The 18,585-nt window shown below is 35.2% G+C and overlaps 2 protein-coding genes across 4 annotated transcripts in view; one reads left to right on the top strand and one right to left on the bottom strand.

Annotated features, from left to right (window-relative positions):
- Nucleotides 1-18,585, top strand: part of LOC150102783 (tubby-related protein 3-like) — a 514,140-nt gene that overhangs the window by 241,085 nt on the left and 254,470 nt on the right. The window lies entirely within an intron of this gene.
- LOC150102784 (protein king tubby 1-like) overlaps nt 1-18,585 on the bottom strand; it is a 393,182-nt gene that overhangs the window by 211,284 nt on the left and 163,313 nt on the right. For both annotated transcript variants that reach the window (XM_090398898.1, XM_090398894.1), the window contains exon 3: nt 2,175-2,293. In XM_090398898.1, coding sequence (XP_090255024.1) covers nt 2,175-2,197 — 23 coding nt within the window. In that variant the 5' untranslated portion in view covers nt 2,198-2,293. The remainder of the gene's footprint in view (nt 1-2,174; nt 2,294-18,585) is intronic.

The raw sequence follows: 18,585 nt of genomic DNA, 5'->3' as shown, positions 1-18,585 counted from the left end.
GTAAGTGAGCCAGTTCAGCAGCACGAGCATTCTCATTGGAACAGATTCTGTGTTCTGATATATACAGTCAAAATTAAACAACATGAACCCATAAGCCTTTCTACAGATCTTTCCCTTCAAAGAATGCCGTCTAAACCGAGTTTAAATCACTCAAGAAAAAGAAGATTCGCTGTTTCACTTCCTTTATGCTCCCTTCTCATCTTGAGCACTTTAATTTTTCCAATATGACATGCAAGACTTTAAAATATCGATTTTATCCTTGCTTTTAAAAGCTTGAACGTAATTACTTTTCGTACGAGATAATTTCCTTCAAAGTATTTCTGGAAGCGAAACAGTTCCCTAACTGCACGGATTTAATCGGAGATGAAAGAAAACTAATACATCGTAATTTTATAATTATATGGAGCTTCTTCATTTTTATCGACAATTAAGCTTAGCGGTCGCTCTTTCCACGGTTTGTTTTCGCACCACGTTATATTTGTAATTCGGTTTTGTTTTTCTTAGTCCCACCGGATTACTTTGTTTCACAAGTGTCTGATGATGTTTGCGCAGTTTGGTGGTTTCCATGTATTAATCCCTGCTTTCCTAATCTTATATGGCAGTGATGGTTTTCTCATTACGGTAGATGATTATTGTTAAAAACACTCGGGAATTTTAATATGTTACGATCTCGCAGCGATAGTTCCCCCCCCCCTTATGATTATTTACAACTAATTTACTTTAATAAAATTTTCGATTGAAAAAAAAAAAAATTGATTTCTGTAATAATGCTTATTCTTAAAAACACGTTGACACATAATTTTTCGCTTGCAAAAATTGAATTAAATTCAATATTGAATTTAATTCAATTTTTGAATTAAATTCAATATTGAATTAAATTCGTTGAATTTAAATTCAACGTTGAATTTAAATTCAACGTTGAATTAAATTCGTATTTGTGAACAAAGAAAGGATAAAAATGTTTACACTGCTTCTGTATATCGCGCATAAACTCTTACGTGTAATTTTCTTTTTTGAAAAGGAAAAACGTGTTTACACTCTTCGAGATTTTTTTTAAAACGGCTTTTGTTCGGTTTTTACATTTTACCGAATCTTTTATATGTTGCGAAAAATATATATATAAATAAAAAATCGAAAATTCATTAAAAATACATATGTATGCTATTCAGGCCAAATACAACATATTTCGCAGTAAAAAGTCTTACTCCACCTTTGCTGAGTTACCCGGATGTGGAACTACTTACAAACCTAATTCTAAAGGAGGGAATTTCAGCGATTTATTATTATTATTATTAAGATTACAACGAGATGCTTATACTTATTTCAAATCTCCTGACTGGCCTCAGATGCCAAGCGGAAGAGAGAGAGGATTTATATTATATTTATCTTCTAAATGGGTTTATTCTTCAAGATGCGGTCTCTCATTCTTTGTTTCACTGAAATACTTTAATTTTCTTAAGGAGAAATCTTTTATTGAATTTTATTGTTTCTTTATCATACGTATGGAAAGATAATTTTCTTTCAAAGTTTTGTGTTGAATACAATGTTTTAAACAGTACAATACTAAGGCAACTCGCTAGAAAGACAGCTGAAAGTTCCTAGTGATAAATTTCGTTTGACACATCTTGGCTCAGAAGTATGAAGATTCTCCTGGCTCAACTACATACACATATTTGCCAATTTTTAATATCACGTGCAATTTTATTTGCAAGTTAAAAAAAAAAAAAAAAAAAAAAAAAAAAAAAAAACCCGAAACATCATTTTTGGTTGAATATTTGCTTAAAATGGAGCGACGTGCATTAAAAGAAGGTTATTTCTTTTATTACGCTAAAATTTGAGTACCAGTTGAATTCAAGGGAACAAAAGCATAACTCATTAATGCACTATTAAAAATTACAATAGAATGGTTACTGAATTAATTATTCGTCGAAGAAAATGGATTCAAATCATTCATGAATGCAATTCGCATAAGGGAATACACTTAATACATTAACTGACAAAGAAATGTATGAATGTAGTGAATCGGTGTAACAATATAGTGAATGAGCAACAATGTAGTGTTCACTAATTGTTGAATCAGTATTCCAGCATCTATTGTTATATCACAATTAAAAATACTTTTGTCCAATTTAAAATGAATAAATACATAAAGCAACATTCTAAAGAGCACTTACCGACTTTGTTTCCTATCGTGCATTTGATATCGCTGGGTGGCACAAGGTTACATTTTTCGAAATGTATTTCTTGGAACAGAAGAGGATTCGCCTCCGATAAATTATAGCACTTTTTGTTCCTAAAAGTAATAATTTCCAAATTAACTCGGATATTCAGAACATTCACTTAGAATGGAATAAGTTTTCAAACGTGCATTTTGGAAATATTAAAGTTTGAATTTAGAATTGGTTATAATTACGAAAATCTTCAAGCATGTTAATTATGTGAATTAACTTAATTTTAATTTACTGAATAATTTTCTGTTCTACAACAAAGAACGGGTAGGTTCTTTTTGAATGTCTTTATAGCCCCCCCTCTACTTCTTGAGGCCGGAAGCAGTTTGAAAACTTCTGTGTTGTTCTTTAGAACGTAGTTTTCAGATTATCTAAAGTATCGTTGGATAATCTGAAAAAGCAAGTACGTCAATCATTCTGGGAAGAATAATATAAAAATCTCATGTTGTTGCCAATAATTTTTCGCTGTCTTCGGAAACAAAAGCATTTTCATCGACCAATCGAAAGCCAACCTACGCAAAAATAGTTTATTTGCCCAATCAATCGTCTTTGTTCGCATTTTCCACTAATAATCTTGGGAATATTTAAGAGCATACACTTTAATCTGCACAATATATTGTTTACGTCCTGATGCGCCTCGTTTTTGTTGAGTTAAATTATCTCTCTCTCAAAGAGAAAGATTGCACATCTGTTTAAACATCTATGGTCGGTGTTTGCGTTTCATTTGGTACGCTTCTGAAAGCTCATTATTTTTTGCTGACAAATGACTTCGATTTCCCTTTCAAAATCTCCATCTCCACCTTCCATTAGTTATACTGAAGTTTTCGAAGTAGTGCTTTTAAGCTATTCCTCAGATAAACACAGACAGGTCCCATTATTCTAAATTAATGCCAAATTATTCTTCACCCTTTCTACAGATCGCTTCCGTTTCATACATCAAAGGCTTACGATTTGCTTCTACTGCATGCCATCATTTTCTGAGGAACCCATTAGTTATGATATTAATACTTATAAGTTACTAGTAGTGTCTTCAGGTAAAGCATAAATCGGTATTTTATAATAAACTGAAGTTTTTTTTTTTTTTTTTTTTTGATCGGCGGTGTTGAGCCTGACTTTAGACAAATTAAAAGGGAGTTCTTCATTGAACTAAGAAAAACATGCTCAGGAAGGGAGACTTGCTTCCCGAGTATGTTTTTCTTAGTTAATTATATCTGCATTTTTATGGCACCCTCGGGATTCTTCCAGTACTCAACCAGACATCGAGGATTGGAAAAAAAGAATTGGAGTCCAAGTCTTAGGAATATTTAATGATTATCTCATCCGATACAACTGGATTTTCCACTTTCCATCTTATCTCACCATCGATAAAGCAGATTAGTTTTAATATTTCCCCCTGTGATGGAGCAACCACTGGGACGATGATGTGCGTTTTCCATTAGGGTAAGCTCTGCTAACGGACGGAGTTCTTTGTGTGAAGAAAGTACCAAGCACCTTGGTACTTTCTCCACAGGTACTTCTTGTACACCGCACTGCAGATGACTGCGGCTCATTTTAGTCATATGGCTAAATTCAATTTGTATAACAGCTTTTGTCGATGTTAAGATGACTTCCGAGATGCACCGCTGACATCATATACATTTGCTCCTTTTAGAAGCAAAATGTCTGTACGAAGTAGCTTTAATCATCCAGCTCTTCTATTTTCTCCTACAGAAATTTCCAACATTTCTCAGAGGAGTTTGTACCGGTTATATTAATCAATAAATAATTGGGAAATAAGCTACATGTGAGATCTATGAATATTCCATAACTTAAGTGGAAATACTCATACGGATTATGATGTAGTTTTATAACGTAAAGTTCTTTGAGAATAGATCTTCACTATTCTCAAAGAACTATTCGGGAACTGTTATTATTCATGTCATTCAATGCATGAACTATACTATTCATTAGCATGATGAACAGTACAGTGTTATAGACTAATGCTTTTTTTTTTATTTATTTTACAGACGATTAATACTGTCTCTGATTAGCAGACGACTATACACACTGACTCCAATGCATGCATTGTTGAAATGAATGGTTATTTATTTGAGCTAACAATTAGAATTGTTGACATCTCTTAACAATTGCACTGTTCATCTAAGTAACTATTAAAACAGTTGGCGAATATAATTACAAATTTCTTCATTAACAGTTGTAATTTATGGAATAACAAACCTTTACTAATGAACTACAATGAAGAAATTTACATTCACTAATTAGACGGTAAAAATAGTATCGCTACAAGAAAAATTAATACCAACAGCGACTATTTGATAAAATCCCTTTTTGTTGTATGCACAAAAATTTGTAAAGAAACTACGAGTCATTTATCATCGTTGAGATATTGCTACGAACACTTCATTTACTGTACACGTGTATATGGATTGCTTCTAGGTACGTGAACTATTTGCATTTTACGAAAGTTTAATGGATTTTTTTTTTCATCTTTTGGTTATAAATAAGCCTGGTAACGAGAGATGCAAACCCGTTATTGAAATTAATGAAAGCGCACAGATAAGTTAAAATGAATTCATCTTGCTCACGATGTTTAACGTGTGGAGGTTGAATTTATATCACGCGTCTTATGACTGTAAAAGAGAGGTTCGCTAATTTATTAGCGTCTTGCAGTCCTTTGCGAGAGAGCGACTCTGTGGTCCTTTTCGCAGTCTAATTTAAACCAGGGGGTACGTCCCTTAGTAAGAATTATCTGCCACCAGAGCCGACATTATGCTAACAAATTAGTTACCACCATATTCAGGTCGGATACATTAATCCTTTGCCGATGACAGGAACAATTTGTTAGTTTCACTTCCGTCCCACATCACATGCTTGTAATTGGGATGCTGGGGGAGTGATGACTGATGGAAGTTTCCTACCAGCCATTCGTTGAGAAGCAGGGCGAATCGCTGTTGTTGCCTTTTAAGGATAACCAGCAGGTCCTTCGACAAAGATCAGACTAATGTAAAAATATTTTATGTTCACAAATTATTTTTAAAATAGTCGATACAATTAACTAAATATAATTATATAAACCATATATTGAAAATAAAAGTGTAATTTTGAAAGCAAATCAACCCATGAAGGGATGCTCAAATTGGGCGGGGAGACACCTTTGGTGCTTAGCTGTTCTTATTCTCACTTGATAATAGTCAAAACTAAGTTTTTCTAATTTATTATTTGAGCAGCTGGCAACTGCTAAGGCCAGATTAAACGTTTGATTAAATATTTTTCATATCTGCCAAGACAAGCTGTTTCCGGTTATGCGCAAAACGAAGTTCACTTTGCCTGTCAAAAAATAACGCACGCATTTAAAGCAGATCATACAGCAAATTAAAAATACAAATGTATGAAAGTATTTCTTCCAAAAGGAAGCACGCAGCGAAATTAATTGTTGAGCACCTGCAGACAAGCGCACGCGTCTCCATTTCAATTCGCATTTGGCTCACGAGAAAATGAATGAGGAAGTTTATAAAAAGGCAATTTAACTTCATAAACAATTCTCTTGTCGGATATATAAACTTTTCGATGGAACTAAAAGCTATTTCTACATTCTCTTTGTAGATATTTTGAAGGTTTTCGTAACGAAGCGGAGAAAGATTATCCAGAAGATTGTGTGGATATTAAAAGAACATTCAGTGAAATCCGGCAATAAAATTCTACTGAGAAAGATACCGAACTCCAACTGGCAGCGAATATCGTGAAGCTTTTCTGAAATAAATGATCGCTGGCAGCAGAATGTGTGCCTTAAAACACGCTGGTTTTATGGTCCGCAGTTTCCCCCGAAGAATAACTTTGTTCATAAAGTGCAACCATTTTAATGCTCAATGGGAGAAACCTACGAAAGAGGATAAAATATTGCATTTTAATTCTCTCTGAGGGGATAAAATCATTACTGTGCCGGTTAGAAAATGCGATTCATCTGAAGAACTTTGTTTTAAAGAGTTTTACACAGTACCCATTTATATTAGTTCAGCGCTCTGCTTGATACTGAGAATTACCTAGTACATGGTTGTATTAGGACACGAAGCAATAAGTAGAACGCATGCGCAAATATATTTCGAATTTGAATAGAGTTGTAATAGAATTGTTTTTTGCATGCTGTTTGTGAACCTTATTTAAAAGTTGCATTTCTATTAGAGGTATTTAATGTAATTCTTTTGGTTAAGTATCTCTATGGATCGTGGGGGGTCTGCAACTTTCGAAATATGCATACACACTGTAAGTACAGTGTATACGTGTTTGGATAAAATATCAAAATTATGGTAAAAATTAAACATGAAAAAATATTGTTTATTATCGATAAAATTATACAGTTTGGTATAATTCAAAATTACTTAAAAATAAAATCCGTTATCATAACCCCAATAATGTTCTAAAATAAAAACTACAACATATGTTATGTCTTTAATTGTAACGTCCAAATATTTATAGATAGAGACGGAGTAAACACGATAAGCACTACGAACACTCTACTACTGGCGCAAACTGGATATAAACAACAGTGGAACTGCGCGACGGACAGTGCCGCATTACGCTAATAGCTACCATATCACTATGACGTGCATATGCTTGCGCGCGTAGCAAATACTAGCAATATGACACTGTGGTAAACACAGTGCTGCTAGCGTCCTTCGCCCTCCTCAGTGCTACAAGATGGATTTTTATTATTTTTATACAAAATAAGATAATTGTATAGGATTGTTGATGATAAAATTAAATATTACAAGCAAATATAAATAAATAAATATATTTATATATATATATATATATATATATATATATATATCGAGAAAAATTGGGGGGGTTGCAGTTCCGCAGAGCTTATGCACGAGACTCCCCTGGTTGACTCACCAATGAGAATGAAACCGTCTTTATAGTTCTAATTGACACTTTATTTTATTTATTCTAATTTATGCATTTTAGACTCTTTATGTATTATTATTGCATTCTTTACACATTTACTGTTTTTAACGACGCTTGCTTTTTTAAAACCATAGTCAGTAGTGATCTATGGTCTAGAAATGTTCTGTGCTCTATGCGCGATCTTTCTATCTAATAGATGGGGAGATATTCTACTGCTGGCATCATTTTCACTCCCGACTCTTTCCAAAGCACCATTTTGTCCATTTGATGAGGAAGAGCATTTAGTTCAGCGAATTTTAACGCTAAACTAAATGCTTTTCCTGATCATTCATCCACGCCAATTACAACCATTAGAAAATCATTCTCCTTCAGTATTTCCCAGAGGTTACACTGTACTGTTGTTTAAAGCAGAACCAAATGAATTTTTCTTTTCTTCTTGCTCTATGAAACTCCAATAAAAATCTCACACCTCATTAAGATCGCAAAAAGATAATAAATGTTCTATTTCCGAAAAACAGATAAGTTTAAAAGTTTGACGTGAAGAATGTGTAAGAAAAACATGCACCGCATAAAGAACACGCTTATATGAAAAAAAAAAAAAAGAATACTTTTCTAAGACTAATACTTTGCTTGCTCATACAGTGTGATTCTATACGCCATTCGCAACTTGTTAAGCCTTTGATCACCCCAAAACACTAGAAATTTTTCCAAAAATCTTTTCCTAATTAAAATTCATTTTTTATTTATGTTGTGTCTTCTATTTCGAAGCATTTCCTTAGTATTTTTAATCATTCATATTTTGAAGATGTTTGTATTGCAAAACATTACAAGCTGTTACAAAAGTTAAAATCTTGAATATAAAAGCTCTGTTAATTGTAAAAATATAAATAAATTCACGTTCAAGGGAAAAACACTGACGATAAGTAAGACTAAGTTTTCCACTGATAATATCATCGTCACTTTACCATAATTTGTTCGTTAAAATGACTTTGTAATTGATATTTTTATTACAGAGAAAAAACAGAAATATATGACTGTTAAAAGAATGATGAAACCCACCATCAATCTACCTCTAAAAGATGGCTACAGTAAACAGCAAATCATCAACAGCTTACATTCGTTACGAAATCAGTGAGAAATTAATGCCCCCTATGGGGAGAAAGTGAAATGCACTCAACGAACCAGTCAAGAAAGAAAATACAAAGATAAGTTGATTGATTGGTTTGTCAGCTGACCTGACCCATTCCCGATCGCCGTAGTGTGCACGCCTAGAAGAAATGACGTGTATTATAAAGATCGATGGGTCACTGATATGAATGTTTCCGTCACAACTGTAGCGGCAGGCGATTTAACTGTGTACGCTATTCGCGGAGGGCACTGACGTCTTGATAAGGCCATCACTCTCTGACTGATGGTTCTTTTCTGACCCTAAAACGCTAACACAGCTCCTTATCTGTCTGCATGTATTGCCATGGAAGAGGGAGAGGGAACAGGGGGGAAGAGAAAGAGAAACAGTTGAATTTAGCGAAATTTATCGTTAATCTTCATATCTTATGAAAGTGGATTAAGATAAACTGATGTGTGCTATTTTATATTACGCTTGGAATTGTCATTTTGTTGGTTGGGTGTTCAATCGCATATCACTTTGTTTTCAGCCATAGTGGGATCAAAAACCCCCGTTTATTGGCTGCACCGATTACGGATAGATACAACGCGAGTTTGGAAAACCGAACGCACTCTTCCTCCCAAATAGTACTTTGGAAGGAAGGGGGATTAGATCCAGGAATCTCTCTCTCTCTCTCTCTCTCTCTCTCTCTCTCTCTCTCTCTCTCTCTCTCTCTCTCTCAGTAGCATAAGGAAGATCACACATGGCCTTCCTTATGCTACTTCAGATACCCAATAAGTAGGGCAGTAGTGGTGTCATGTCATATCTAAAGTGGCATAAGGAAGATTCCTGGATCATAATCCTCCATCCTTCTAAGGTACTATTTGGGAGGAAGAGTGCTATGGGTTACAAAACTCTCGTGGGTGCGATGGCCATAAAAATCACATAGCTTTTGTTTCCAAAGAAGACTATAATATCGAACAAAAAAATGAATAATGCATATATTTACCGTGATCATGTCAGTGGGAGCCAGGCCCAGAGGTGATACTAATCCTTAAAAGGACTGACTAGATGGGCGATGCAAGAATGCTTTTCATATTCCCCGTTATCTGTAGAGGACAATGTAAGGATAGAGTGTTGTTTAGCTATATAAATAAAGCTCTGATCATGGCAGGAGGGTAATAGCAATAGCTAAGCTTCAGTTAGAACTTCATTGGCTACAGCATTGCAATCCATTACCCTCCCAGGGTTTTTTTTAACGAAATCGGAGAAAAAAATTGAAGTAATGCAGAACTCATATTTTCATATACAAGTAGCCAAAAGGTGTTACACCGTATTATTAAAATATTCTGGATTAGAGAGAGTTGTTAGAAGTTTTTCCAATTGGTTATATTATAAATTAAAGAGGACAAGAAATTATATTCTTGGTATTACCTCTGGTCTGGCTTCTACTGATGAGACCTGAATAAAGTTCGAAACCGGTCTGACTAGTGACCCTTCCTCATAATGCATAGCATTATACATGTCCATGAGGATATGTGCTTTGCATTATGGGATACTACTAAGGCAAGCGATGTGAAGTCATTAGATTCTACATACGCGTTGCTCTGTCCTGATTAGGTTTCACGCGCAAACTTTGTTTGCTTACACTTGGATAAAGGATTAAACCAAGATATATAATTTCTTGATATCTTTAATTTGTAGTATAACCAAGTAGAAAAACTTCCAACATCATAAATTTTTTTTAGCAATTTGCTCATGTTTAATACAATGTTATGGCCAATTAGGATAAAGGGAATGGATACACCACGAGAATGTTGGATTTTTCTAAGGCATTTGATAGGATACCACACGAAAGGCTGTTGCATTAACTGGAGAATATAGGACTGGAATATAAACTCTTGACACTTGGATAAGTGGATATTTGACAGACAGATATCAAAAAGTGGTATCCGGTGGGTGTGAATCTGCCAGATTTAAGTGACCAGTGGTGTACCTCAGGGTTCAGTCCTTGGGCCATAATTGTTCAATCTATACATTAACGACTTCAAGCACGGCCTATCATCAGATTTGCAATTGTTTGCCGATAATGTGAAGATAGGCAGATAATCAGGGATGCTACTGATATTCATTAATTACAAAAATGATTTGAATAGACTGGAAATTTGGGTAAACGAAAATGGCTATCAAGTTAATGTTAGTAAGGGTAAAGTTATGCAATTTTGGCGTGATGAAATTTCTAGCGGCATATTTGTATTGGTTGGGGTTATTCTACAAGAAATTGATGAAGCTAGGGATCTTGGCATAATAGTTGATACTAATTTGAAGTTCAAAGGTCACATAGCAGAAGTTTCAAATAGAACTCAGAGGATAATTGCGAGGTTAAGTGAACCTTGACATGTAAGGATAAGGAAGTCATTTTGCCTCTTTATAAGGCTTTAATAAGACCACCCTGGATTATTGTCTCCCGGGTTCCAAGAGGATAAAGAAGCTGTGAAAAGGGTGCTACAAAGATTATATCAGGGCTATGGGATTTAGATTATGAGGTCAGATTGCGAGTATGCGGATTACAGACTGGTTAACAGGAAAAAGAGGGGTAATATGATGGAGGTCTATAAACTTTTGAATGGGTGTTATAGCATTTCAAATGACGAAATTTTTCGTTATATGGAAGGTGGGGAGAGAACACAGGGGGGGTCCATGGAAGTTAAGTTTGTTCACGGTCAAGAAAGGGACAAGAGCTAGGTGTTCTCCCAGAGAGCAGTGAGTGAGTGGAATAATTTGTCCTTAAGGGTAGTGAGTGCATCTAGCGTGAATGAATTCAAGGGAAGGTATGATAGTTGCTTGGGTGATTTATAGCCTTCCGCGATGAATCCTTGACTCCTAGTGGGCTTTGATAATAAGAATAATATTGTAAGTACTGTATTTCATCAAAATCCCATTTCCACAGCAGCCATATACTCTGATGGTCAAAATCAATCCAAATGGTGCTTAATCGTCATCAGCTATTTTCTGTCCACTGTTGGATGAAGCTCCCCTCACCCAAAATCCTCTATTCACTCCTATCTCGAGCTTTTCTATGTCGCTGAGTTTCAGTCATATCTTTAATCTCATCCGGGAGGATGAGATTATCCCGAATCATCCGGGATAATCTTGGATATCACTCAAATATCAACTGTCATCTTGGAGTGTTTCTTGCATTATGACCTTCTTATTACCATCTGAATTTAATGGCTTCTAGGTCCCTCACCTAATCTGATTTCAGTGACCCACGTATTGCGTATTCTATCTTAAATGAAAATATCGTCAATGATCTTTCTATTTCCTTTGGGTAGTCCTCAACTAGGGTCAAATGTTTAGACGAAATTTCATTGTCTTCGATTGGGTCGATTCTATGGAGCTGAGTGCCGTGTACTTTGTCTCTGTTTTCATTTATATGAATTTATAAATATTAATAGTTAATTTATAAATATTAATAGTTATTTATTCAGGCCTAATAAATTACAAGGAGTGTGATTGCAGGCGACAATATATTCATCACGCAACTGCAGCATGTTAGTACTACTGAAAACACGAGCTGAGAAACGTGAGCCTCAACAATGAACATTTAACAAGATAAATGAAACAATAACAATGGAACAACAATAATAAACAAAGCAGAAACTATGAGATATGAAACTTTATGGAAAGTTAATTATTTCAGTTGGACTTGCTTTCTATGCACCTTTTTTTCCACTTACAACAGTCATATATTCAACTAACGTTAGTTAAATGTTAAAAATGTTTTCATCGCATTTTCTCTTCATTTCGTCACACTCTTCCTCATACATATATCATGATTATGTTTGATTTTAAAGCCTTTTTTTTTATTTTTAAGAAAAAAAAGCTAAATGATAGCATTGCGAAGCCAAAGGCGGGTCTCTAAACAGTTCATACATACGTATGAATGGGATCTTGCCGTTTTGTTTATCATATTAAGTAGCGATCTGAGGCATGCTCGGGTTGTACGCGCACATCAATCTAATGTATTGTTTTCTTCGAAATCTTAGAAGACTTTTTCGGAATGAAATTATTCAAAACAACCATAAATCTCATCCTTCTATCTGTGCCACATCTCGATGATCTACCAGTGCAAGCGACTGTCTTCTGATAAAGATAAATGAACGTGCGAAAGACGCGTGTTGTGACTCCGATTTCCTGACCTAGAATAAAGATGGCATCCTTAACGGAGCCAGTTGATCTTGGGACTTGGAAAGAGGGATGGGGGGATCCTTGTAATGATATAAAGTACAGGCGCTCATCCATCACAAAAATTTGTCGCCCTTTCGGTATCTAGGTCGGATCAAGAACGCGGAAAATTCATCTAATAGGATCAGGCTGCCATTCCTTTGGGTATCTGTTTTACGATATTTCGCGCGCGCACACACACACACACAAAGCTTTCCTTACAACCAAACTGTTATTCATTCTCTTTTATGTCTTTCGACTGTGTGTGTGTGTTTTCCGGTCTGTCTGTGCATTTTGCCGGTGGAAATTCTTCATATGCGGCAATTAATTAAATTTGTATGTCTTAGCAAGACCCATCGCTTCCTATAGGTCAAGCCTTGTTTGCATATACAATTATAAAATAAAAATGGATATTTGTTATCTTTTTCATAATTTCTATGCGAAATTTAAGTGTTTTTTTAATTATTATTTTCTTCGATGCTTAGAATATTCGTTACTCGTGGGAGAACAAAAGAACGAAATCGTTTTTTTTTTTAATTTTTTTTATGTGCTTATCGTCATTTCGATATGCTTATGTTATGACTTTTTACTTATCCTCTCATAATATCGATGAGCGTTAAATCACTTAATATTAGTACTATGCCGTTTAGCGTATAATGAAATTGGAGTGAATAATTCAAAGATAACAAAAACTATGATGCAGTGAAGTTAGCAAAAATAGTATCACTATTAGCGGGAAAAACAGGGAAAGAAAATTTAATCCAAGAAAGACGCCTTACCATAATACCGCGTTTCTTTTTTTAGCTTGAAGTGCTTGGGTTACACGTGTATACAATCATTTAACTGGTTCCCAAGTAAGAATTTTTTTTTCTATTATCATTCGCTAATTTTTGCAGGAACCAACACCTGTGTCGCTAGAACGAAATGTACGACAAGCAAAATTTGTTCTGTTTTCACGTGTCCAATTAACTTAGATGTTCAGTGAAATTGCCAATCTCTTAGAGACCTTTCCCAACAGGGAAACAGACTGCGAGTCGTTTGGTTATTTAAATAGCCCAAAATGGATGCGAGAAAGTCGAATATTCCAGGATAAGAGTCTGTTGGGTGAATTTTTAATAAAGGAGAAAAATATGCAAAACAGGTAACGGAAGTAGGTCATGAATTTTTAGAAATGAACAGAGAGACGAATTGATGTAATTTGCAATCTGAGATGGAAAATTACAGATATCTTCTGCCGAAAATGTGAGAGGAAAAAAGGAGATAACTCAAGAAAATATAAAGGAATGTATTACTATTTGAATGTTTGTGGTTTATGATCATGCTTTCCTTTCATATATAAAAGGACATTGTTTAGAATAAGAGTTTTCTGTGCGCATGCTTCTTATAAAAAAACTGCACCGTAACCATTTATACTTCTACTTCAATATTTGGCCTTCAATTACCTTACTTATTAGCCTGCCTGCTTTCCTCAAATGCGACTTTTTAAAGCACTTAAAAATATTCATTTTCCTACACTTTAACTGCATTCAGAGTAGGTTATCATTAGTATTATGAAGGCAAAGTTTCTTTTCTGTGCCTTCCCAGAAACAGGCAGGATTTTTTCCTCCATGAAACTTGTTTTTTTTTTTTTTTTTCATCCCCAAGAAACAGGCCAACAAGGAGAAGAAGTCCCCAATTTTTCAGACAAATTTCTTTAGTACTGGAATTTTTGCTAGTATATCAGATGAATCGCTTAAATGATCATCCTTCCACCGATTACGCATTTGTAAAATCCTTGTAGTCTACGAAGGGGTGCATACGTATTGGGGAGGGCTTTTAAGCTTATACTATGAAGAAACAGTTGGGAAAATAAACTTGAAAAAATAATTCTACAATGATTTCGACAGTCTATAATGTAGTGGCGCTCTTTCATTTGTATCAAGTATGCAAATTCAAATGCTAGGATTCAAATTTAAGTTTAGTTGGAGTACAGGAAACAGATCTTGATTTAAAAGGATTAGAAAGTTAATTCATACAAACGGGATTATAATATTAATCTCTTTCTCTCTCTATTATGTATACTTTAAGTGTGCGTGTGTGTGTAAATGTTCTAAGTTTCAGGAGTATGACCATATTTTCTACTTTTGATTATTCGCCAAAGTATCTTTATAAAAGTACTGCAAAACACACACTTTAATTTATTCGAAAATTTTATAATATGAAATAATTTCCAAAAGTATGAAAAATAAGTATGCAAATTCTTGAAATGCTTCAATTTTAAGGATGATAAATAATATGAAATACTTCAAGTATACACACACCCCTTTAAATATTTCATATCATAATGCTGTAAGTAAAAAATATGACACAGATTATTGAGACTCCCGTCTGGTGACTGGGATAAGAATAACCCTAATACAGTAGCTCATGCATGTCGTATAAGGCGACTAAAATGGGTATCCAGGGAGGGTAATGGATGGCGATGCTGTAGTCAATGAAGTTCTGAGGCTCGGCTATTCCTGCCATGATCAGAGCTTTATATAGCTCAATAACACCCTACCCTTACATTGTCCTCTACAGATAACGGGGAATATGAAAAGCATTTTTTCTTCGCCCATCTAACCAGTTCTTTTTAGGACTTTTCGATCATTCAGATGTACTATTAGTTATTAAATATAGTTACATGTAAAATAAATATGCAATGCACGCCTTATGGTGTTAGTGGTATTTAAAATCACGTAAAGTGCTAATTTTCAAACATCACTTTTTGGTATGTACTCGTATATCTGCTGTATACTAAGGTCAGCGAACCTCTTACCGGTGAAGCTAGAGTTTAGCCTGTCTTCTTTCACGCAGCTTTAAAAATAAAATTCACATAATACCACTATGTGGGATTGTGTGAACTTTATACCACTATGTGACATGCCACATAGCGGTATAAAACTAGAACAGGCCGTTTGCTTCACCTCTTTTTAAATTCTCTTTTGGACAAAAGAGGCACCGCGAGCATCAGTAAGGCAGGAACTTAACACTATTTGGTTCTTCATTTAATCAAGATGCAGAAGTGAACAAAAAAGTTAGATTTTAACCTCGTTTATATTTTTCACCAAATCCGAATGCCCATTTTCTCTGAAGTAGTTATTTAAAATGTGTCCAGCGAATTTAAAAAAAATAAAATAAAATAAATAAATAAAAAAACAATATGAGCCTCTTGTAGAAATGAACCAGAGACATTCACTATTAACAAGCAAAGAGCTGGCAGCAGGGTGCCGCATGTGCACGAGATGGCTGTTGATCATTAATCAAACAAGAACAAGACTCGTTCTTAGAAAATCGAAAACTCATTAGGAACTGGTGGTTGACCAAAAGAGACAGGAAAACGGTTTTCTTTCAACAGCAGTTTCCAGATAACTGGGACGATAAGGAAATAAACCAATGCGGCAATAATTGTCTGATTAATGTATTGTCAAAGGGATCACAGGGAAGAGCATCGCACTACATTTGCGTTTGCTAACATTACTACCCGTCATCACCGGTTCAAGGAACGACTATAAGGCGCGTGCTGCACTCGCATCCCTTGTAGTTTCACTGAAACACAACACAATGCGGATAAATAAATGATTTTTCTTTTATGCTCTATTTCTGTTCTGGGATGAGGGTTGTCGGAATGTAGCTGGAATCACGTTCGGGGAATTCAAAATTTCAGTTGAAGAAAACATCAAGTTGTACAATTTCTGTGTCTACTGCCACGCAGATGTAGACTTGTCCTTAATAGGAAGCTCAGTCCATGTTTCTTTACCGCAATAACGGGAACTGTTCGTCATGCTTCTGCTGTCAGAGCTTCCGATTCACTAACAACTTCGTTTTTGAGTGGAACACTCGAAGCGCAACTTTTTCTCTGATTGGTTGCATGAAAACTGAATTCTAGTTCAGTATATTTTTATATTACAATGACGGATAACAACAAAGAATCTTAAGCTGTCTGGATTTGTCAAGTGGTAAAGAGAAAAATTCTTCAATATGACACCGAGTATGCAATGAGTCATCGTCATGCATATCAAGGATTTAGGCTTAGCGTGGCATGTTCCGGGCTTAGAAGTCATCGTTTAATCATTTAAGAGGACGTCCTGGTTTTCTTTTTCCTAATGGCTTGTATATTAAGGCTTATTTACTTTGTGTACTTTAAGGCTTTCGGGGGACCCTGTAACTCCTAGAGAGCGAGTCCCGTGGGTGGTGGATAGGGGAGCCCACTTTGTATGTATATGTGTATATACATCTGTGTGTGTGTGTGTGTGTGTGTGTATATATGGTGGGGTGGTCCGAATATACTGAATAAGGACTCGTGGACCAACAGGGACATAATGGGAAATCATCTTGATTGTAAGGGAAGTATCACTCCCATGGTTCCCCTAGCTGGATCTACCCTCTTCTTCTTCTACTTTAAGGAAGATCCACTCACTTTAATCTTTCCTATAAAGCCTTATCATCCGACTCTTCTTATTTTATGACCACCCTTATTCTATTAGAGTACTCGAGGGCCATGGGGTCTTTTCATTTCTTATAACCATGTCCCCTCTATAAAACTTTACAATAATTCTAATCTATTCTACTATAATATACTCTTTCCCCTTCAATATACCCTATTCTTTCTGTGGGTTTAAATTTGGAAGAAGTCTAGTTCAGAAGCCTTAAGGTAGCAGCCCTACCACTGAACTATCCATCGTCAGGCTAGTCACCTGATATGGAGAATATTAATCTACTTTTAAGCCAACAAAGAAAAGTAATCGGAATGAATCTAGTATGCAATGGGTTCATAACCTTAACAAACTTCCACATTTCCTGAGATTTTATAGAAAAGTTGACTTCTTTTACACTACCTTGATGACTCGTGTTCCTTAATTTCAGATCATGAGACACATTGGTATTTTGGATATAACGGGGGCAACAACGGTATTAAGTGGTCATATGTCTCAAACATTGCTCGTGTTTTGAGAATCAGCGGGATATGAGGGCTTTCAATGACATCCAAGGCTGGAAACTAATAATTCCTCGCAACTAATAAGGAGTTGATGTGAATTGAACACACTAAAGGATATAAACCTATCGTACATTAGTGTTGTGGGTTACCTAAATGTTACACGATCCTGGAAGTCCTAATCACGAGAAGAAATCATGGAACTTCAAGCCACTTCAGGTTTCCACTAAGCTTGGAGGGATAGGAACCTACGACTTACTGTTTGAAAAGATGAAGCGTTATTGATTCTGACCCAAAAAAGGTCGCCTCGGTTGGTCGTTTTACAAACAGTGTAAAAAGACAGTTGTTAGTCAAGTGTCTCATAATATTAAGTTAACATTTTGAATTCTTTCGTTACGTTCAAGAGTACGGAATACATTGGGGAGGCTTGTATTGGAGACGGGACATTTGAACTGTTGTGCCGGAATTTCGAACTAATATTAAGTTATTTTTAATTAACGTATCCTTCCTAATACTTTATTAATAGGCAGTTAATAAGGTTAATCTGCAATTTTAAAAAATGTGCAAATAATTTTAAAACAAATATATCAAATATCTTTTAGTACTGCATTCGTTTTCTACCTTTCGATCGTTAATATTCAACAAACTATTTATCAGTCCCTGAGGATTTGGCGGAAATTTCGGTTTTAATTTTCACTATTATTTTTAATTGATTTCGAATACATTTGAATCTCTGATGGTTGAAGACAACTTAACAGTAAGAACAGAATTTTAATTTATTTTGAATTCATTTCTCTGTAACTTTTGCGTATCAGATAACTGAAGACAGAGTTGAACAGTAAGAATCGAATCCAAAATATTCAGTTCTGAATTGAAAATACGAATGAATTGCCCAAGAAAAATAAATTTTTCCTTTGAAGTTGACCTCGCTTTAAAGCAACCCAAATCACGAAAAATCGGGTTAATCTATTTTAGGATTTCGAGATTTTTTTTCCCCTTCCCTTGCAGTGGTTTGAGATTGTTTTCCGATTGGCCTGATCTTATTCCTTGTGTAAACCGACCGAAAATACTCTTATGCAAACAGCAGATAGCGGAAGCGGGGAAAACTAACCTCTTACGATTCCGTACGTCAGAGTTTAGGGTAAACGGAGTAGTTGATTAAATTC

Source organism: Typopeltis vanoorti, chromosome 10 (assembly GCF_054136105.1).
Source record: "Typopeltis vanoorti isolate ZY-2024b chromosome 10, IOZ_Tvanoo_1.0, whole genome shotgun sequence".
Classification (NCBI taxonomy): domain Eukaryota; kingdom Metazoa; phylum Arthropoda; class Arachnida; order Uropygi; family Thelyphonidae; genus Typopeltis; species Typopeltis vanoorti.
This window is presented reverse-complemented; position numbering and strand designations above follow the sequence as displayed.